Source organism: Telopea speciosissima, chromosome 8, assembly GCF_018873765.1.
Source record: "Telopea speciosissima isolate NSW1024214 ecotype Mountain lineage chromosome 8, Tspe_v1, whole genome shotgun sequence".
Taxonomy (NCBI): Eukaryota; Viridiplantae; Streptophyta; class Magnoliopsida; order Proteales; family Proteaceae; genus Telopea; species Telopea speciosissima.
Window position 1 is genome coordinate 56351930 of NC_057923.1, and position 24018 is coordinate 56375947.

The 24018-nt window shown below is 38.8% G+C and overlaps 1 protein-coding gene across 1 annotated transcript; it reads right to left on the reverse strand.

Annotated features, from left to right (window-relative positions):
- Window positions 1-3614: 3614 nt before the first annotated feature.
- Window positions 3615-23432, reverse strand: LOC122671044 (28S ribosomal protein S29, mitochondrial). Its single transcript, XM_043868136.1, has 7 exons — window positions 23009-23432; window positions 22749-22915; window positions 19968-20179; window positions 13929-14183; window positions 13337-13423; window positions 9223-9395; window positions 3615-3799 (listed from the first exon to the last, which is right to left on the reverse strand). Exons 1-7 carry the CDS (start codon window positions 23383-23385, stop codon window positions 3688-3690), a joined length of 1383 nt encoding a protein of 460 aa, XP_043724071.1. The 5' UTR covers window positions 23386-23432; the 3' UTR covers window positions 3615-3687.
- Between the last annotated feature and the right edge of the window lie 586 nt (window positions 23433-24018).

Consider the following 24018-nt stretch of genomic DNA (forward strand, 5'->3'; position numbering starts at 1 on the left):
TAGCTTAGTTTACTGAAAGCTAGTGGCATGCCCAACCCTCTCCCTTGTTCAAACTTGGTTTTTGTTAATCTTCTTTGCTTAACCCTAAATCAAAATGTGTTTGATTTTGTAGTCGGAAATTGGGGAAAATCAAAGAATCGAGTGTGTTTTCACTAGACTTGTATGAAATTGGGTAAAAGCGAACCTTCCTTGGTTAATTTGCAGGTAAATTCTTAATCATTGGTTAATCTTTCCTCCAAATACCTTTGTAGTTCTTATACACTGAATGTCATTACCTAGAGTTTGATACTGGAAAAATGGGCTTTGAAATATGGTTTCTTGTTAGGTTTATGAGTTCAGCATTTTTAACCCTCTTCCTGATGCCTTACAATTCCAGCCAAATAACCAACTTCAATGACTGAACACCCTGCTACAAGAAGGAACCAATTTTACTTTAATAATTGTGACAAATCTCTCCATACCTAGTACCTGCCCCTCTTTTAGAACCATTAGAATTTATGCAAACATTATACATAGCAGAATGGGGAGAAAATTTTCTTTGAATTATTCTCCAATTTCTTTTAGACCAAACATCATAAATAGTATAGCAGAAGATAATTTCATCACTTGGGCTGCAATTGAGTTCCCTTTAATGGTGTCAAGATCACATTCAATTTCTTCATTTGGGCTACAACCCTTTACTTTGTTTCCTATATTCCTCTACTTATATAAATGGTTGTTGAAGTACTCCATGTTATCCACTGGCCATAGCCACTAGACTATAGTAGTACTATATATTCTTAACAGAAGTACTCCAACTTATTTACCTTAATTCCAACCGTTTTATTCTATTTTTATTGATTATATCCTTCATTTATTTGTTCTCTTTAGCATATTTTCAAAGGACGCGTATTAAATGCTTTGGTTTATATCTTCAATTCTATATGTTTATCTATAAGAACTTTGTTGTGGAAGAAGAATATGTTGTCAAACTCCGTTGAACTGAAATTTGACATCCAAGCCCGAGACCTTAAAAAGGCCATACCCAGTGCACAAGGCTCCCGCGTTTAGCAGGGTCTAGGAGGCCTTAGAGTACACAAATCCATAAAATTTTGCCCCCTTTGATATCGAGTCAAAGTTTCTCCCGTGCTACAACATACACATACAAACACATATATTTTAGATTTTTTATGAATGTACTTGGCCCCATGGCAAGCTTCAATTAAATATAATGGAAAAGGAAACTTTACTAATGCACTACTACAAACTTGATTGTTTTACAAGACACCATGAGTACAACATAAAAGTTCATAGAAAATATGGGTGTGATCAAGATGTTTCTTATGTGATTAGCAAGGTTATGGAATTCAATTAGGTTATTATGCAAGTGATCAATCCACAATCGGACCTAGTTTTGTGATGTAATCTACATTTTAATATGTTATATTATTGGTCAACATGTAATGTATAAAATAGTGATCAATTCCTTGTTTTTTTTTTTTTTTGGGGGGGGGGGGGGGGAGGTGGTTAAATAGTGAAAAAAAATGTCACTTCACAAGATATTAATAAGAATGTAAAGTGGACACAAGCACATATTGACCAATTTGTCTCGATAATGGTGAGTGGAATTAGAAAATGCAATAAAACTACCAACACGTTTAACAAACCAAGATGGAGAAACATGACAATCGAATTCAAAGAGAAGTGCTCAAAGAAGAGTTATATTTTGAGACTCTACCTCTTCCCCTTTATTTAATGTGTTTGGAAAAGTATCTCTAGTATTCCACCAATTCTTATAAACATGATTTGTTATTGGATTGGAGAGGGACTCTAATATCTTGATAGACTTCTTGTTTCCAACCATTCCTCACTTCTATGCCCTAACATGTCTAATACACCACAAAATTGAACTACTGTTGAGAATCCACTTATTGATGTGAGGTGTTCGAACCATTGTTCGAGCAAGCAGAAATGGCAACGGAATCGGTCTCCATGGATTCTGATTCTGATTTATTGTACAAATAAGCCAATCAAAGCATTCAGAATCGGAATCAGGATTGAAGATTACAATCTGATTCGACCGGTATCAGTTATCCGAGTCCTCAACCATGGTTTGAACATCCATCAATACTTCCCTAGGAAATTATAATATCAACTTATCGTCTACACTTGGGAAGATTGTCTTCGGAACATCTTGCTGATGAGGACTCAGTATCTTCCCCATCAACCAAAGCCATCCTCACCCATGTGCAGTGTGTGGTAACAAAGAAGAAACATATATCACATTTAATTTTGTTAATTAACTTTAATCACATACTTCAGAAAAATATTCCCAAATTTGATCCTCAAAAATTTTTAAACCGAGAAATTGTGAAATATAGCTATGGCATCCACCTATTTTCACTCTATTTGGAGAGGGAGGAATAAATTGGTTTTTGAAGAACCAGATCTAAACGTATTTTGCAACAAAGTTTTAGTCCTCAGCCGAGATTAGAACTTCAGAAGAGTTTTTCCCAAAGGAGGAATCAAGCAATTGTTACAATGTAACAAAGGATCATATCATCCACACAGCTTAAGAAACCCCAACATTCTCTATTCCCTTTGATGGAGCTCATGATCCAACATCAAAAAGTTGACATAAAAGAAATTTACAAAAAAAAAAAAAAAAAAAAAATTTCTCTACAAGGATGGATAATACATGATTTTAATTGTAACTTTCTGGGAGGACGGTAGTTCACTTCAGGCAAAACACTATCCCTGGAAATCACTGCCATCAGAGTCGGCAAGAACAAGCGGGCCAGAAAAAATTAAACTAACTGAAAATCCAAATATAGCCAAAGCAGTTGCCAGATCTTCTATATCAAACTGAGTTCATGGCGATTAAAAATCTTCCGCTCCTAGTGTAATCTATGAATTATCCAAATCCAGCAATAGATGATGGTTTGATGGTAGGAATAAAAGCTTGTCAGCCCATTGTTAGGCATCCTGATGTTTAAAGAAACAAAAAGTCAAAAAATAAGGTGGTTTATGCACCAGCATGGTTGGGAATTGGGACATCAATCATGTTGAGTCAAGTTCTGAAGTCTTCTCTGCTTTTGATCCTTCTCATACATTTGATATTTGTACTGTTTGATATTCTGATTTGATATATTACATGTTTCCATAAAAAAATTAAAATAATTGAAAATAGAAGGAAACAATAAATGCTTTTACAATAAAAATAAATAAAAGAAAAGGAAACGAAAAATTGCACACAATACGTATGCATATAATAATATTTAAAAATTTTATTCTACAAAAAATTTACCCCAAGTTCAATCTGAAATCAGAACATAATGTTGGTACCTAATTAGGAGAAGATAAAATAAAATACATCCAATTATGGCTCTGAATAATCGCACTAAATTCAAGACCACAGGAGGTAGGTTTCAGAACAGTCAAATGTGGATTGAAGAGAACAATTGTTTTCAAAATATAGTCCAACTGCACTGCAGTTTGAACCACTGATCTCAGTAAACATAGATCTCCCAAGAGTTATATCACCTTCCGCCAATCCCGCTCACTCCCACCCCCCCCCCCCCCACCCCCAATCCAGACAAAAAACTATTGAGCAAGTGACCAGTAAAACTTGCCACGTTCTCAAGATAAGATCATATAAAAGAATACAATGAGGTCTCAACACATTCTACCTGGATCTCCTTGGATCAGTCAACGTACAAAAGGAACCAGCCACCTCATTTCTGAGCCATTTCCATTTGACAAGTAGTATATCTTCTTCCATTTCTCTTCTGAAAATGCTTCACGCCGTATCAATCTTTGCCTGCAAAAGAAGAAGTCAGCATGTGGACCTATGATCCTCAGAATAACAGTTTGGGGCTGACACCACAGCTGACTAGAAACAGCATGCATCCCACAGGTCATCAGATGTGTGTGTGTGTAAAAGCCCAGAATTTCATTAGACATTTCTCTAGGAAGCCATGCTTGATGCATTCTAGTTATATTTAATCAACCGCTTGGAAGAAACTCCAATTGATTAAAAAGGGGCAAAATCTGTTCGTTAAATATCCTCTGTGATTTATAAAATCTAGCAAGATGAGATTCACCCCTACAGCTAAGTGTATGGTAACCATGGAGGGTAAGCCTGTAATTTCAATGATTTCTCCTTCAACCTCAAGTCAAGACTCAAGAGCCACTTATTTCATCTTCCTCCCTCCTCTCTCCAATGGACTCCTTATTCTTCTTGGATCTTCTCCGACTGGCCTAGCAGTAGTGGCAGTGGCGACAGAGCATGGTTCAAGAAGTTGCCGGTTTCGATCAAAACCGACTGAAATACTTCAGTTTCGACCTGAACCGGCACGAATTGGGATGAATTCTGCAGGCATTCATAATTTCGACTGAAACTTCCAAGTTCCAATCACAATTTCAGTCCGAGTCAGTCATGCCATTTCGTTTCGCCAAAACGTCACAACCGTGTGTTATATTGTCAAGTCAATTGAAACATCACTGTTTGAATGTTTCGATTTACTAATATTGCATTTCAGTTTATGAACCAGAAAGCAAGGGCTGACTGGTTTTCAACCTAAAATCTGAAAATCGACACTCCAATGGATTTCTTTCAAATTTGTGACTTAGGACTTTGAATCAACACTAAAAAGCAATTCAAAACTTCCACAAACTTCTACTTAGATTATTCAACCATAAAAAGATGTTGGATTGAAGGAAAAATGAGCAAAAACAGGTAAGTTTTGAAAACCTTGAATTTTCAGCTCAAATCTTTGTTTTTACTTCTGTTTTTTTGCTATGGTTGAGTAGATTTAGGTAAAACTAACTAAATCGTTCATCAAGCAAAAATTTGTGCATAGATTCTTGAAATTTCTCAGAAAATCAAAAACCTTTTCTCCATGGGATTTTATATATATATTTTTTCTTGCCAAAAAAAAAAAAAGGATATTGAGTTGGAAAAATTATATGTTTGTTACAAAGAGCAGTATCTATGAACAGATATGGTTGCAGTATTTTTCTGTATTTTTTTTATTTTTGCTTACTTCTAGGAATTTAAAGGACTGGAAAATTTTGAAAAAAAAAAAATGAAGGATTTCCTCGTGCAAAACTGCAAATTAGATCAATGTAGTTTTATAATTGCCTGTAATGAATGAAATGCATCATATATTTGAGAAGGGAGAATGTTCCCTGTGCCGCAGCGCAGCCTGTGCAGGGGGGCAGGGTGGTCATTGCGCCCACCCCCATGTGCCTGGGCGCAGGCTGTGCTGCAGCACAGAGAACAGCGCCCCATTTTGAGAATGATGCTTTTTTGTTTTTATAGGCAAAAGATTTCATGCATGGACGTGCATGTGCACGACCTGCATTAAATGCAGTCAGATTGACATAAATGTCAATCCAAAATGACATAAAAGCCCCTGCACCCCTAATTTAATGGAGTTGATGGGCGAATCTCCCATGTCAATACCTTCCCCTTTTTAATATTATTTCAATTTTTAGTTTTTGAAAAAATAAATTATGAAAATAATTGGGAAAAAAAAAAGAATCATTGATGCAAATTGATTCAATATAGTTTGAGAAATACAAGTAATGAATGAAATGCAATATGGAACTTGATTATTTTTATATATATATATATATATATTTTTTTTTTTCCCAAATTTTTTAAAAAAAATGGGATAATAGATGCAAATTGGTTCAATGTAGTTTGACAAATACCTATAATGAATGAAATGCATCATATGCTTGAATCAACCTGAAATTTTTTAGTGTTTATACATGATACATGTTATATATTGCTTATTTATAGCGTTTTTTGCACCAAAAGTGTATTTCCATGTGTATCTTTAGCCTATCTTCCGTCTCTCCGATACGATATCCAATACCGATACTTAGAACCTTGGCTGGAGGAGCGGCTGGTCCTAGTGGTAGTGGTTCTAGACCTGGAGCAACTGCAGGAGAGGCTAAACCTAGTGGTGCTGGAAAGGGTAAGAAGAAACAGAAGCAGCTGGAGTTGCCATTTAGGAGGTCATAGAGTGCGAGGGCAGCCGCACCACCCCCTTCATCCCAGGGGACAGTGGTGATGATAATCCTATTGAGAAGCTTGAGCAGGAACATGCAGTTTACAGACCGAAGAGTAGACAGCGAAAGCTGAAGCAGGTATGGGGTTAGTAGAAAGGTTTGGAGGGGAGATGCAGTTTCAAACTGGTTCTTTTACCACAGCATCCCAACATATGCCATTCAAGGGCCCTACTATCAAAACATGTTAGACACTGGGGGAAAGGCTAGGGAAGGAGTGAGGACTCCACTGCTTATGAGTTGATGAATGTGTATCTGCCAACAAAAGGAGTTAGAGGAGTATATTGAGACCCTCAAGGGTCTATGGTCAGATTATGGGGTCACTGTGATGTGTGATGGTTGGACTAGACCTACTAGACAGTCCATCATCAACTTCATGGTGTATTGTGATGGGAGGACTGTGTTCCTCAAGTGAGTTGATACATCCAAAGAAAAGAAGGATGCAAAAATATATTTATAGAGAACGTTGTCCAAGTGGTGATGGACAACGGTAGTAATTTCAAGGAGGAGGGGGAGAAAGTAATGAACCACAGTAGAATATCACTTTTTTTGGGACCCTTGTGCAGCCCACTACATTTTGACCTTATGCTGAAGGACATGGGGAAGAAGGAATTGGTACAAAATGTGGTCGAGAGAGCAAGACAAGTGATCACATTTGGGTACAACCATGGATATGCCCTACAGCTACTAAGGACCAACTGTGGTGGGGATTTGATCAGGCAAGGCATCATGATATTCGCCACCAACTATATTGCCCTGAAGAGCTTTAAGGCAAGGAAGGTAGGACTCAAATCTATGTTTGCCTCAGCTGAATGGTTTGGTTGGAGGGAGGCAGGTTCCCAGGGGATAGAGCTGCTGCACAGTCAACCATATCTAGTGAGCTATTCTGGTACGACCTGAAGAAGGTCGTCACATTGCTTGAGCATGTGGTAAAAGTGTTGATGGTCGACTCTAAGAAGAAACCTACCCTACCATACTTGTACGCGGCAGTGGAGATGATGAAGGACCACATGGCAGCGGCAATACCACGTGGTGGTAAGAGGCTAGGAGCTACGTCCAGAATGTGCAGATCGTTGGGAGAGGCAACTGATGCATCCATTGAATAAAACTAATAAGTTTGTAATTTACAGATTATTATGTTATTTTCAGTATACTATCTAAATCCGAAGTACCAATACAAGCACAGACTAGGGATGAATCAAGAGTTGATAGATGCAATGGAGGACGTGGTGGCCAAGTTGGAGCCGGACGCAGATATCCAGTCAACCTGCCTTAGTGAGGTATACTTGTAGTTTCTTAAGTTATTACAATCAAGACAATTAGTCCCATTAACACATTTGTGTTGACGTATCAATGCTTGTAATGGAAATAGATGAAGACCTTTAGGGATGCACTAGGGCCTTTCGGCCGTGCTGCCACACAGGCCGGTCAGGAAAAGACTGCTCCTGGTAGGTCTATTAACTTAGTTTCTTTGTTCAATTCACAAAGCACTTACACTTACCAAAATTACTCTAATGCAGGTGAATGGTGGGTGCTATATGGGAGAGATGCACCTAACCTGAAGATGATAGCAATTAAGGTGCTCTCCCAAACATGTTCCGCCTCTGGATGCAAGCGCAACTGGAGTATATTTTCACTCATCCACTCGAAGAGGTGGAACCGATTGGGTTATAAACGTCTTGAGCAGCTGTTGTATGTGCATTACAACATGAGATTGAAAATGTAGCACATATGCATTGGGATAGACAATGACAAAGACCCAATCGAACTAAGCCACATCTTCCAACTAGAGTCAGATGAGGAGGATCCCCTGTACGAGTGGGTTAGGGATCGCAGTGACCCAGTGATGGATTAGGCCGGTGGTAGGCCCAACCCTGAGATTGCCAGTCAGATGGGGAGCTGATGTTAGCAAGCTCATGTCTTCTCGAGAGGGTCAATTCCGCACAGAAACACCCTGACCTTGAGTCCTAGCCTAACAGGAATGATGAGGATGTTGTCTGGTCGCATTCCAGTGGCTGCACTTGCACACTGTCACCCTCTGCTACTAAAGTTGATGGTGATGGAGATAGAAAGGCTAGCCTTCGAGAGAAGTCTGACCAGGTAGAGGAGCCAGAGCCTTTACTTATTCGATTTACAGGGGAGACTCAGTTTGATCATGCTACCCAGGATGCCGACCATGGTGCATGTGCCCTCTCACGTGCAGGTTATACTAGAGGCCCACGCCGTAGGTTTAGACCAGATAAGGAGCATGAAAACGTTGACATGGAGTCATGGAGATCATGGAAACAAATATCGGTTTCGCAGGTAATCAAGACGAGTTGGCTGGGGAGTATAAAATACAAGGTTTCTACCAAGTTTCAGTTGAAACTTGGTTGAACCAGGTCTTTATGATACCAAGTTTTGATGAAATCTTGCTTATTTCGCGTTAAGTTTCGACCGAGAGCAGCAGGTTTTGGTGGTTTCAACACAGGAAGGGTGATTTTGGTCCAAAATTTCGCATTTCTTCGTGCAACTTCGACGTTTTGTCCATCTACAAGCTGTATCAAGCTTCCTAGAAGAGTGTTTGAACCTTCCATCTACAAACTGTATCAAGCTTCCTAGAAGAGTGTTTGAACCTTCAATCTCAAAGTTAATAGTGTTCTCTTTCTAAACATCAAATTTGTTGTACAATACATGGGAATACATGGTAGAATTTTTTTCAAACCATATATTAATAACTACTCCCCCCCCCCCCCCTAAGGTATTTGAACCCAGCTGTAACCTATTATAGTTTCAACCCACTTCTCCTGCAAATACACGTAAGCCATGCATGGTTTACGTAACAAACTATATGGGGAAGCAATCGGTTACCAAGTATTCCTAGTTACAAAAGGTAAGTTGAGCAAAGTTGCTCTAAAGAAAGAAGTTAGAAGAGAGAGATCCCTTGGGAATAAGAAGAAAAAGACCACAGTTTTCAAGCTTCTATGTTGTCACGGCATTTTCCAAGCTAATGGAGTTCCATTTCTGACATAATATAATCAACACGACTGGTGCCAAAGCAAAATACCAGACAAAATATATCGTCAAGTTTAGTTAAGAAACTGCAAACAGATTATTCATCCCTACAACACCATGATGAGAAAGATATTAAAATAAATTAATTTATGTAAAACCAAAAAGTCATACCTAAGATAGTAATGGCAGACAGTTGCAGCTTCATCCAAGCTGTATCGAGGAAAGTTGACACGAGCATCTAGCGGAACATCTGGTAGGTCTTTACGTAGCTTTCCCACTGCAGTCGAATGAGAGAAAGCCCCCACCATCATATCATTATGCATCATCGTTCTAAAAGCATTCACCTACGAAAAAAAAAAAATTTTAAAAATCTGAGCCCATGATTTAATGTTGGGGTTCAACTCTTTTTTTTTGGGGGGGGGGGGTGGGTGGGATGGGGAAGCAGGGAGGTAAGGGGATATGGTTTGGAGAGGGTTGCAGTTCAAAGTTTTTTGCTCAAGGTTTGATTCATATATTATTGGGGAAAAAGAAAGGGTTCCCAGGCTAATCCACAGTAGCTCATCCAAATTCCTATGGTGAATTCACTGCTATCAATTTGTAAGAATCAACTGAAAGGCGGATACCAAAGAAATAGGTTATGTCAGCAATTGGGTGGCAGGATTTAATGTTGGCTTTGGAAGGGGGTAAGAATAGGATTCATAGAAGACGTAGATGATGGAGCAAGTGTTTCAAGAAAATAGCCCTAAAGGTTATGATTTGTGATGGACCTCAAAAGGAGGGTTTCAGGGCCTGATTAGGTGACTGGCTACTAAAAGAACAGATTTCTCTAGGATCACGAAGTGACTAATAGAATAAAGAATGGGTTTCTATTACTTCTTGATTATATCTCACAAGCTTCTTGGCTGTTTCTTGGATCATTTGCGTTTTGAGTTGAGGATAATTTCTTTGGGTCAATAGAATAAAGAAAATGGTTCAGCAGATGACATTTAGAAAATGTAATGGCAAACGTGAAAGTGTGAAACCGTAGTCCTAATTAGGGTTTTGGGCTCAAATTGCTAATAACTCAGAGAGGACAGACTAGGGTTCAAGATCTAGGGTGGAAAACAAAGACAGTAAGGTTCAAAAATTCGTCTCGAGGAGGTGTCTCGACCAGGTTGAGATTCTCGAGATCTCAGCGAGGCAGTGCATTTTTTTTCTTTTCAGTTTGATGTTTCGGTGGGCAAATGGCCATAGTTGGCTCCGAAACTATAAGAGAAGCTTGTTTTAGGCTTAATAAACATATTTAAATCTTCAAATTGTAATTTAAAACAAAAAACACCCAATTTTGTGCTTTGGATTTACACCCTTGGTTGGCAGTAAACATTGAATCCTCATGTAATATTTGCCTACACACATTGTTTGAGTGCTATGAGACATAATGGGCAAATAAAACAAGTAAATTATGCAATAATGGATGAAGACACATAATATTGAATAATTATTTAAGAAATAGTTAAGGACTTAGAGTAAAAACTACAAAGTACAATGAACAATGCATAATAAATAGACACCCAAGTAGACACCCAAGTACAGAGAACAATACATATGTCATAGACACCATAGTCTTCCATGTGCCAACAATACAATATTGTGAGTCTGTAACTATATATTGATGTGAACTATGACATGTTGGATGACTTGGATCAAGTCCACTCATGGTCCAATGGAACCGACGCGCATTGTCTTTCGTCTGGATGACATATGAATGCCACATCATAGTGTTCGAGAAGAAACAAGAGTAGTTTCTTCTCAAGCAGGTTGAGGTATCTGAGATTTTCGAGATTCACCGAAATTCGAAAACACTGCACGTTTTAAGTTTCGTATGTAATCTCGTCTCGAGGAGCTCGAGGTTCTCGAGATATTCGAGATCTTGGCGAGATTTTGAACTATGAAGGAAAGAAACTTAGCAGACTGTAGAGTAAGAAACTGGACAGAGACATAGGAAATTTCAGTTTTCAGAAATTAGATCAGATTAGGAGATCTTGAATATCGAAAGACCCAGAGCTCAGAATCGGGTGAAAGTGTGCAACCAGGGTTGAGTGCTGTTCCTGATAGGGTCCAATTATGGCTAAAATTTGGAGGGAAAACTGCAAGATTAGCAGGGTCCAATGGGGTATGTGTTAGCTTGCATCAAGAACAGGGGATGGAGGTGAAATAAGTATGAGTAGGGATCTGGAATTTGGGTTTTATGGATGGGTATGAGGGAAAGTAAACAGGCATGGTGTGTGAAGTTTGAGGGAAACTGGATTGGTTTGATCGACATATGGCTAGTTGCAGGCTGAGGGAAAGTATTTCAAAAACATGGTAGCCATAGGGTTTGGGAAGTGGTTGGAACTGGCCTGTAGAAAATGAGATTTAGGCTGTAAAACACAGGAAGAGAAATAAGAAGAACTTGCAGGGAACCTGGAGTATTAACAGAAAATAAGGAGGTAGAAATCCCCTTGCATAACATAGGGAATCCACCCAAAGCCAAGGAGGGTTCACTCCTCTCAACACACAGGGAATCCATACTAAAACGCAATCACCAGCAAGTTTTCATTGATCAGAAAATAATGCTTTACAACAGAGGAGTCAATCCCTATTTATAATGCAAGGATCAACCTGGTTCTAGTACAAACTTTCCAACAACTAACTCGGGAGTCAAAAATTGAAACAACTAGACACTAGCCTAACAGCTACACTGACCTGAAATTCAATTTCTAGAGCCTTACAGCAGAAATAAACCCATTTTAAACTACAAAACCAAATTAAGAACTCAAGCTCCTAAGTTGTTGCTGGAATCCTTCCAGAAGACTGCTAGAAAAAGGCTAAAACAGGAGTAGAAATTAGGGATTTTCCCGCTTTCTCATCCTGCCAACTGCATGAAAATAGATGAAAGAAACAATTGAAAAAAGGTTTGCAAGGTTGAGTAAATAATCTGATACAGAGCAAAACTATGGATCATATTAAGCAAGAAGAAAGGATGAATTTAAGATTCGAGACACAAAAGTTAACTAATAAAAAGAGAAGAATGCACAATTTATGGTCTCATTACCTAAGGATTCTCCTATGATTTCCAAACAGAATATCCCACAGCCACCATTCAAGACCATCTCCTTTTATATTGTCTTTTTGAACTCCAAACAAGTGCTATGTTGGGGAAGGGGAGAGGAGGAAGGTACCACCTGAACAAACTCCTTGCCATAACAAAGAATAAAAACAAAAACAGATAGTGCTAGTTCTCCCTTTAAAAATGAAGTAAACAACCAAAAGGCCCTCACAGAATAACTTTGCTGACTTTGATACTCTTCCATAATTAATTACCATAATCCCTACACAATATAAAAGTGTGAACATTCAAAATTTCCTTATAAGACTGACAATTTCAGCAACGTCTAGTTGTGAACACCACAAAAACAAAAAGTGAGCCAAAATGACTCCAAAGTTGGGCAACAAACTCAAAGAAAAAACCTATTTTTTGATTACCTCTTTTGGGTGTCAAAAGACCAATATATTATCTGGCTGTGTAAATAATTTCAGGCTTCCAAATTGTTTGGTATATTTCAGGAATCTTGGCCGAAAGGTCGTTTAGGCTGAAACTTTTTCTGCACCTATTTTCAAGAGTATTGTGTCCTTGGGTGATAAATCCAACCCAATTTAAGCAACTTAACTAGCCCATGTATAAAGATTAATTTGAACCTTCGTTACAAGGGAATTCGAACAAAACCAGGGTTGCATGGGCTTTCTATAACAAGTTCATTGCAAATGCATCACTTACAATGTAACTCTACCTGTGAGGCTGTGACCCATTTGCCAACCCTAACTCCCTCCTCCCAGGCCATACATTATGACCATGAAGGAGCTGAAATTTTGTTTGAAAATTTAAACTTATATAGTGATGATTTTACGCCGATCCCATTTAGTTGGGAAAAGGCTGAGTTGTTGTTATTGTATTACTGATGATTTTACAAAGCAGAGGATAAAATTTAGTAAACATAATAGTAACCTTTAACATACAGTTTTGCCCTTCAACAAGGAGAACATTTCACATTATATCAGATATGGAAATATATACAAAAATTCAACAAGGCAGAAGTATGCAATAGTACAATCATCCAAGCATTGCAGTCATCTTTCCTCGATGATTGCAATCCAGAGTTTAAGGTCACAAAATGTGAAGTCTATTGTAGAAAGGTCAAGTAACAGAATTAAAACATTCCTTCATAATAATGACTCTGCAATATGAATTTAAATATCCTCAACTAACCGTTGCAAGTTCTCTAGCATGAACGGGCCGCCAAGAACGAACAGTTGCAGGCTCCCCATACTCACTGAATGTAAACCAGCTGTTGTACTGGAATTAAATAAATCAAATAAAATAAGTAACTTTTTCACTACATAGAATACTTAAAAAAAAATTAACAACGATTAAAATAAGGCGAATTATTATTGTCACAAAGATCTGCTATTTTCGAAATGTCACAGCGTATTTTCTGCCACGTGAACATAAGATATGTCCATTCCAACTGTTGGATAGAAAGTACATGGTCTAGATTAGCTATGTGTCAAATTTCAGAGTCTAATTCAATCAAATACCCCTTTTGCATTGGCACACATCTCGTGTATGTCTATGCATGTGTACTAGTACTCTATACATTACTGTGCAATCTCTCAACTCTGAGTGGGAACAAACATAGAATTTAAAAAATAAAATAAAAAAAAAAACATAAAAATGGGTGGCTCAGATTTGTCTTCTGATTTTTGGAAACATCGCCCTCCATTGTTACACAGATAATTACCCTTAAAAGAAATATAAACTAAATGATAAATGAATTGTATGGTGGTGGTTCCATGCTTACTTGATCGATTGCTATAAGTACAGGAATATCTTTGATAAGAGATAACTCTTTCCTCAAACGAACTACCACTCCAACAGCTGCATGTGTGTAAGTAAGACCTGTTTGAATCAGGTCATACAATGTAGAACCTTCAGGCATTGCCATGGAATCAACTCCTTTCATCCAGCCAACACCAGCACCCTCTCCCAACGGAATAGGATCAGAAATTTGACAAGGTAATTCTCGTAAGCGAGATTCATTCCATTTCAGAAAATCCTGCAGATAGTCAAAGTCATTGGATTGAAATTGTAAATCATAGTAGCTGTGGCATTGCATCCTTTGTAACATCCTAATTGAACCTACTTATAAGCAAGAATCTATTTAAGCTTCCAAGGCATCATTGTTTAAATTTGTTCGCATCAATACAATGGGAGTCAAGTTGGGGAGAACTGATCCTCTAACTAAAACTCTGTCTGGCTGACTCTGGAATCGTTTCTTTGAAACTTCTGTTTTGCTGTGGCTTCCACAGTTCTTTTCCACAATATTAGGGCTGTTAAGTATGATAAAAAATTTTAATGTCTTTTGGCTTAGTATTTTAGACCCTTTTCCAAAAAAAAAAATTCCTTATGGTTTATTTAGCAAGAATGAATGATAGAAAAGTGGGTGTGGTTTGCCCATAGTTCAAAAACTCATCGGTAGGTCATTTCAGACAGTCAGAGATGAGCGAAATACCAATATTTTGGCGAAATTTCGCTGAAACAGTGTATTTTTTGGCAGACTGTTTCGGTGGGAAAACGGTCATTTTAGGCTCCAATACTTCAGGGAATCCTTGTTTTTAGCCTATATAAACATAAGCAAACCTTCATATTGCAAGAAAAGTCGCACAAAGTGGATTGATGGATTTCCACCCTTGGTTGGCAGTCAAAGTCGAGCCCTATTGTATACCTTATGTAATATTGCCTATTCTACACATTGTTTTAGTACTAAAAGTCAGAATAGGCAAGTAAAACAACTAAATTATGCACCATGAATGAAGAAACATAATATTGATTAGTTATTTATGAAATAGTACAATCTACATAGCATAGTTCTAAAACTAATCTCGACTCGGCGAGATCTCGGCTCTCGTCTCGGTTTTCTGAGAAACCGAAACGAGATGGCATACAGTATATAAAAGTGCAATATCTCGCCGAGATCTCAGGTTGACCCATGGAAAATTGGAAATGACCCTTCTACTATGTATTTACTTACCTAACTCGACATATCTCGGTGAGATCTCAGTTTGACCCATGGAAATGACCCATCTACTATGTATTTACTTACCTAACTCGACAGAACTCTTATATGCTTGCTGTGGAGCGCTATATGCAACATTACAGCAACACTATGTCATGAGAAGACTATGTGACCCTAGCGGGGACTGAATACTTGATTCAAAGTCATTTTATGTGATGATAATTGTAACACTATTAAACAGTTTGATGTATCACTTTAACATTTCTGATTCTTATTTAAGTTGTTTAGCTATTAATTGAATGTTTTGCTTGCTTTCTATTACTAAATTATGTGTAGAGTTACTAGAGTAGGGTATTTTAGTACATCATCGCCTACCAACCTATGGTCTGAATTGAAACTCATATTTGGACTTTGTTTTTGGAAAATCTGATAGTGTCATTGTGTTTAATGACCTAAAATAGACTGAATACCAAGTTTCAGACCCAAACTAGGTAATGTAGTCCTAGATAGGTTGGAGATCTACTAGGAACAAGACAACAGGATCAATCGCAAAAGGGGTTGTTGGTTCGAATGGACAGCACTAGGATTTAGGTTAATTCTAGGGTTTAGGATGGGAATTTGGGAATGGGTCTTATATGGCTTTAATATGCAGGCCTAGGGGGCTATTATGGGATAAAAATAATTGGATTTGGGAAGGTTTTAAAATTCTGCAATTCTAGACAGAATTGAGTTGCAGGTTTTGGGTTTTAATGGAGGGGATAAAGTGGGAGTTATGAGCTGGGTTTAGGATCGAGTGTAGGGAGAAGTGTGGGGGTTGTATGCTGGAAGTTTGGTTTGAAACTGATTGACAGATCTAAAGTCATGAGGGAGTCCTAGTTAAGGTAGGAGTTGCAGGTTTAATGGAGGTTAGGGTTTGATGGATGGAGGGGAAGGATATAGGCAGGAAACTAAAATTACTTATTGGTTTGATCTCCTTCAAAGGCAGCAGCAACAGCTTGAAGAAGCTTGATTGAAGAAGCAGAAGGACCTCCCGATCTACAAGATGCAAGGAGTCGATCGGAGTCCACCAATCCCTTCACCTTGATATTACCCACAAGGTAGTCTTGATATTACTCACAAGGTTCACTCAACAGAGCAAAGCAGCAGCTATGGCAGCAAACAAAAGCTTTTTCATTAATTAAATTCGTATTCAATGCTGGCCTCCCTTACAAACTTATATAACAGACTCAAAAATAGACTTAAACACTAAAAAGGAATGACCTAACCCTATCTCTAACTTATTAGGTAACTTAAACTGACTAGGAAACTAGAATACTAAAGGAAATAGACTCAAAACATGGCTGGACTTAGAGAGTCCTAATCCAGCCCAACTTACATCACATGACCACTTAAGTTGTCACATGACCACTTAACCAAATCACATGATCACTTAAATTGAACCAATTGGATGCAACCAATTTGAACCGGTTCAATTAAAAAAACATAAAAATAAACTAAGTATTGGGCTAATCCCGTATGCAACCTATGTACCCCTAGTTTAGGCTCATTAAAGTGGCCTAATACATAGAAAACCCTTGGGAACAAAGGCCCAACATGTATATAACCCAACCCTAGGCCTATTTCTAAAGAAATAAGCCAATTTCTATGATGAACCTGCATCAACTCTCGCCAACTTGAAAAAATTCATCCTTGAATTTTGCAATGATGGGGAGGAATCAACATGTGATCAGCAGCTTTGACCATCCCCAAACAAAATTCGGATGAGGCAGGAACATTGGGGATAAAGTCTTCAATACGTGGAGTTTGCTCTTCGAAGAACCATGGTGGCATAACAAACTCTATGTGTTCTTTCTTTGAATCAGCAACAACTGCCAATGTCTCGTCCATAGAGCCTTCAATGTTAGCAACCTTCTCATCTAATGCATGAGACACAAGCTCCACCTCTTCAAGAACAGCATCTTGAAGGTCATTGTTTTCCTTTGGAATGCTCTTAATCAACTTTTCATCTTCTACTGTTTCAGCTTTGTCTACTGTGTTCTCTTCAATGTATACCTCTTCAGTAGAATCTTCTATAATTGTGTTCTGGACCTCCACATCAATTTGATGGTCGAGCTTCTCAATTATGATCTCAACTACTGGTGCAGCTTGGTCTACTTGAATTTCTTTAGCTATCGGTTCTGGAATCTCTTCAACACAAACTGCTTTAGTAGAATCTTCTGTTGGTACATCCGCCATTGGTGAAACTTCAAACACAGTCAATGCCACTTGCGTTTGAGTTGACATGTTCGGCAGTCCCTGTGGCTATACAGTCGATGTGGTCACCTTTGGTTGTAATCCTTTTAGAGTAAACAAATGGAATAGACGATGTCGATCAGGTAGGACACAAGAGTTGTTTTCAGGTTCAATCCAACCTTGTCGCTCGTCTAACCAATTACAACCTACTGCAATAACGCTCCTTGGAGATGGTACCGAGTTACACCAAGCACCGTCAAAGTATGAGGAACACTCAAATTCAACAAAGACTTGACCTATAGGCATGATGCAAATCTCTCCTGACTGGGACAACATTTCCACCACGAATTGTGAAATAATGTTGTTACGTCGCCTCTCATCAACAATTAATATGGTTGTGCTCCCATTAGGTAGACAAACTCAGGTCTTAAAAACGAATGGAGGTGCGTCTTTCGAAGCTTGGTTGGAGCTTCCCTCCGCCATAGCTCTAATACCAAATAATGTAGTCCTAGATAGGTAGGAGATCTACTAGGAACCAAACAACAGGATCAATCGCAAAAGGGGTTGCTGGTTCGAATGGACAACACTAGGATTTAGGTTATTTCTAGGGTTTAGGATGGGAATTTGGGAATGGGTCTTATATGGCTTTAATATGCAGGTCTAGGGGGTTATTATGGGATAAAAATAATTGGATTTGGGAAGGTTTTAAAATTCTGCAATTCTGGACAGAATTGAGTTGCAAGTTTTGGGTTTTAATGGAGGGGATAGAGTGGGAGTTATGAGCTGGGTTTAAGATCGAGTGTAGGGAGAAGTGTGGGGGTTGTATGCTGGAAGTTTGATTTGAAACTGATGGACAGATCTGAAGTCATGAGGGAGTCCTAGTTAAGGTAGGAGTTGCAGGTTTAATGGAGGTTAGGGTTTGATGGATGGAGGGGAAGGGTATATGCAGGAAACTAAAATTACTTACTGGTTTGATCTCCTTCAAAGGCAGCAGCAGCAGCTTGAAGAAGAAGAAGGACCTCCCGATCTACAAGATGCAAGGAGTCGATCGGAGTCCACCAATCCCTTCACCTTGATATTACCCAGAAGGTAGCCTTGATATTACTCACAAGGTTCACTCAACAGAGCAGAGCAGCAGCTATGGTAGCAAACAAAAGCTTTTTCATTAATTAAATTCGTATTCAATGCTGGCCTCCCTTACAAACTTATATAGAAGACTCAAAAATAGACTTAGACACTAAAAAGGAATGGCCTAACCCTATCTCTAACCTAATAGATAACTTAAACTGACTAGGAAACTAGAATACTAAAGGAAATAGACTCAAAACATGGCTGGACTTATAAAGTCCTAATCCAGCCCAACTTACATCACATGACCACTTAAGTTGTCACATGACCACTTAACCAAGTCATATAATCACTTAAATTGAACCAATTGGATGCAACCAATTTGAACCGGTTCAATTAAAAAAACATACAAATAAACTAAGTATTGGGCGAATCCCGTATGCAACCTATGTACCCCTAGTTTAGGCTCATTAAAGTGACCTAATACATAGAAAACCCTTGGGAACAAAGGCCCAACATGTATATAACCCAACCCTAGGCCTATTGCTAAAGAAATAAGCCAATTTCTATGATGAACCTGCATCACTAGGTCTAAAACCCACCGAGTTGAGGCTTCGAGTCGGAAAAAAAAAAATGCACCAACTTGGCGAGATCTCGACTCGGTTTTTCCAAGGGCCAAGTTGGTACCGAGACCCGAGTTTTAGGACCTTGCTACATAGTACAGTTAACATAGATACCCAAGTTCCAAGTCTACCAACAGATTGTTGGTGGCAAACGGCTGAAATGATTGAAATTTCGATGAAACAATGCATTTTTGTGACCAAAATTATGCTGCATCTGGGTTTCAACTCTTGTTTCGTCTCGGACATGTCGAAACTAGCGAAATTTCGCCAAGGTTTCAGTCAAATTTTGAACTATGGGTTTGCCACACAAAGGCATGAGTGGAAACTTAATGTGGTTTCAAAGTCTAATTAAATAGGTCCATGGGCAGAAACAACAGATTAATTGGAAAAAATTAAATTGGATTTCCTCAAGCAATAGCTTTTTACCATTTTCAGGAAAATCATGACCACCCTCCAAGACTATAATTTTCAGGAAAATGCTAAATAGTTTACCAATGTGGGAAAAAGATGATGCCTCAAGAGACCTACTGCATTCCATTAAGCTACCAAACCAAGACCAGATGCATTGATCATTGTACAATTTCCATCTTAAAATCAAATTGAATAAATTAATAAAACCACCTCACAAAATTGATGAGGCTCAGGTTCATTAGTGGCGCCACTTGAGTCTCAGACAGCTTCAATTACATTTCTAGATTATTAATTTGGATTAACTACAAATTATTAACTTCGAATTCCAAACAGTACCATGGGACCATAATTCATATCTACTTGAAAGAACCCAAAAGGAAGGTGTCTGTCTTGGTGACAAGAATGAATAATGCAATTTACACTTGCACATAAATCTCATGAACATTAAAATTCTTCTTCTTCAACATAAGGAAATAATTCATTTTCATACCTGGAGGATTTTTGCAGCCTGAACTGGTGTATCCCAAAGACCAGTTTCTGGGTTTTTATAAAAGAACCCACCATGAGTCCACTCTTTTCCTTTTGGAACATAAAAGACCAGCCAACCTTCCTCACGTGCCCAGTGAACAAGCATTGCAAGTGCAGTACTTTTTCCACAGCTAACAGGACCATCTAAAACAATTTGCTTTCGAACTTTTGGACCTAGATGCATAGAACAAAGCTGTAAAGGAACAATCTCAAATATGAACTCAGTGTTTCTTCTTGAAAAACAGATAATCTTTTCAACTTTCATGGCTAAAACAAATTCATATGAGCTATATTCCAAGCCCATAGAAAGCAATCCATTACTCTGATTGATGCATTATCAACTGAAAAGATATACAATAATTCTATAAATTTCCAAAAGTCCGTACATCCGTCTTTTTTTTTTAATTGGGGGTGGGGGGGGGGGGGGTGGGAGTTGTCCTTTTATTTACAAGAGAAGAACAACAGTTACAACTGAGAAGTCTTAAAATAGGAAGAACTTACTTATTCAAAAAACTGCGAACAACTAGAATGTGTAGAATCACCCCAGGCAAGTACCAAAACTGACCAACAAATAGTAATAATTGGCTATTTGTACTTTACGAATTCGGGACGGTTGGAATTATACAAAAGAGCATCCCCGTGCACGAGGCTCCCACAATTGCAGGGTTTGGGAGGGGCAAATGTATGCAGCCTTACCCCCGCTTCGCAGAGAGGCTGTTTCAATGTTTCGAAATTCAAACACGCAACCTGATGGTTGCAATAGCACAACTTAACCGTTGCACCAAGGCTCACCCACTGACTGTTTGATGCAGCACCAAGTGCCCACATCCGTAGAAAGAAGAAGAAAAAGACCTGAAATTAGGGCTTAGTTTGGGAGCCATAGCTTAGGTTTGCATTCTAGTATTTTTCCATTCCATAGTTTATTTTTCTGCTTTTTAATTGAACCGGTTCAAATTGGTTGCATCCAATTGGTTCAATTGGTTCAATTTAAGTTATTTAGTTAAGTGTCTTTTAGTTTAAGTTAGTAAGGTCAATTAGGTCTCTTTACTTTAAGTTTTAAGTTTTTTTATGTTTAGCAACACCCTTCCACGATTTTTGAAGGATGTGTTTAAATTGTAATAGGTTTTGGCCTTTAGTCTATTATTATAAATAAAGCTAAGTCGTGGGAGGCTCCCCCACAGTCGAATATTTGAAAAAAAAAAACAGAATTTGCTGCTGCTCCTTGTGAGTGTTGCCTTGTGGTTCTATCAAGGAAGAAGGGCAGGTGGATCTCCTGTGACTCCTTGCGCCGTGACGGCTGGGAGGATCCCAATTCGAAGGTGGTTCTATCCTTCACTTCTGACCAAGCTGCTGCCGGTGGATTTCTGCTGCAACTTGTTCATTAATTTCTTCTTTTCATCCTCTAATCCAGTCCAGTCAATTTGCCATACCATTCCCTCCATTAACTTCAATCAATCCACAAAACCCTAAGTGTTCTAGTTTCTGCCCAGACCTATCCCACCAACCAAATCCTTTTAAATTTCAAACATAACTCTTTCACAGCCTCCCCTCCATTCGATCCAACTTGCAGCCCCATTCTCCCACTCCAACCCTAGTTTACCTTGTCTCTGTGAAACCCTAAAAAACCCTAAAACCTGTCCAGCATTATTTAACCATCCAAATCACCTCAAACTTCAACCGAATTCCCTTCTTACCATTCCTAACACTAGACCAAAGCCCCAGCCTTAAAAAATCCCATCAAAAACCCTAGTTTCAGCCTAAGTTTTAAAACCCGAAACCCTAACCCTAAAATTCTGAAATTTCAAATCCTTATCTAAACCTAACCAAACCTAGTTTATTAAACTCCCTAAAACCTGCCCATCATTATCATATAAGAGTTACCCCATTCCCCTAACCATAACCCTAGAATTTCCCTACTATACATCAAATCTGCCCCATCGAGTTAGCCATTCAGCAGGTCTTGGATATTTGGCTCCTAGTGGATCTATCCTCCATCTAGGACTACATTACTGTCGGAATTATAAATGACTTTAAAATAGATGATACAAAACATTAGTTTGTTTTCAAAAGGTTTGTTAGAGGGTTATGTCTTTTCCTAATAGGCACTTAAGTTACCAATAGGTGTAGATGGTCAACAAACATGTTTTGTGGGAAACGACTTAATGTTTGGGCATTTTTTTGGAGACAACCCGTGGTGGTGTCTTTTCATTTCCTATATTATTTGATAAGAGATTAAGCCAATTTCTCTAACAATTAAGAGGTAATATCAACTTCAGTTTTCTCTGGGCATTCTTTCCCATTGTTTTGTTATGTCCTGTTGAGTACAACTCTGAAGTGTCCCGACATATCCCGGTAAGCGAGTGCAACGACTACTTGAGGGACCTACGGGGTTGTTTTATCTTGGAGGCTGATTCACGAGAACCCGAGCGTCTATAGTCTTAAGCAGAGTGACCAGTGGCACAACTCAGCCCCAACGATTCCTTGAGTTTCTCAATGTATTTTCAGGTTCGTGATGCTATATTTGGTGTTTGGATTTGCCATCATCAACCTTGGTTTATCTACGGCACAAGATAAGTATTATATCCCCTCATTACATGTCTTGATATGTATGTTTTGGATGATTATTTCCACCAAGGACTACAGCCCACATTGTGAACCTTGAAGGTCATTTACTTTCACAGAGGTTGACCAAACAGACACAGGAGACAGCAGAAATAAATAAGGGCCGCAGAGAAAATCTTACATTTACCCTCAGAGGGCCACATTGGCGGATCAACAGCGCGCCTGAAATTATCCCGAAGGTCCAAGAAACTCTGCCGAACAAGCAAAGCACTCCTCATGGACTCTTCAAACTCTTTTGTCATCCCAGTCGGTAATCCTTCTGGTAAAAATGTATTCAAGCCCTCCATACTATACAACCACCACAATATATCACAAAAAAGTTGACACCCTTTAACAGAAATGATGATAATAGTAATGAACAGAAAAATCTGAGAAACAAACCTGAAGTTCATGTATGTACAGGCATCTTTTCTGGTGAGTTCAGAAATCGATTTTGTATTGGTGAAGAGAGGTCCTCCATTGGGGCCAACATCGAGAGACTTGTCCTTCTCGTCCTCGGCTAGGTGGCGAGCGCGACCATCATCGTCGAGTAGGTCGGAATCAAGATCATCACCTGCAGCAGTCGAGACTTCATCGATCTTTGCAGAAGTTTCTTTCTTCGATTTCGCTTTGGATTTGTTCTTCGATGAAGAGGGGGCTTTAGATTTCGAAGAAAAATAGGAATTGGTGAGCTTTGTGGTGGAAGGGATGACGATGTAATGGTGGTTCAATGAATTTCGTGTTCGAGCTGTGGCAGCTCGAACAATAGCCTGCAACATATCTCCTGAGATGGTTTGCCGTGAGCTGCCACACAATAACGGTGCTTTGAGAGGAGTGAGGACGAAGACCACTGGGGTTTTACCGAGAGTTTTAGAACTCGAAGAATCAACTCGCTCAGAAAATCCGGTTACCGATCCGAGTGCGCATGAGTTAACTGCGAGTCACGAACCAATACCTGTTTTTTTTGTCGAGCGAGCCAATACTTCAATAACAATGAGAAGAGAAAGAACTTGTGTGGCCATGTACATGCGGCCTGACACAGCCTGACGTGAAAAGACTATCACATCCCTTAAAAATGGAACATTAATCGATGTGTGTAGGCGTGTATCTGTGCCCAGACACAGCCCGACGCTAAAAGACTGTCACATCCCCTAAAAATGGAACCCTAACCGATGTTATGTGTAGGCGTGTATCTGTGCCCAGACACAGCCCGACGCGAAAAGACTGCATGTCAAATTAAGATCTCTATTTTCAATCAACTCGAGAGTTGCTTATTAGGTGTGTTGCAAAAAGAAAACGGCGTGGTTTCCCTCTCTGCAACACTCGAATTAAGAATGGAAACAGTAATGGAGAATGATGAATCCTCTTAAAACTCTCTTGATTGCTTTATTTTTCTCCTTATGAAGTGAATA

What these genes read in the sequence shown, in the direction of transcription:
- LOC122671044 (XM_043868136.1), bottom strand. Translation starts at nt 23,385, where the DNA reads ATGTTGCAGGCTATTGTTCGAGCTGCCACAGCTCGAACACGAAATTCA. An exon ending in TGTACATACATGAACTTCAG is followed by an intron (nt 22,916 to 23,008) that starts GTTTGTTTCTCA and finishes GTGGTTGTATAG; the next exon opens with TATGGAGGGCTTGAATACAT. An exon ending in GTCTGCCATTACTATCTTAG is followed by an intron (nt 3,800 to 9,222) that starts GTATGACTTTTT and finishes CTTCTTTTGCAG; the next exon opens with GCAAAGATTGATACGGCGTG.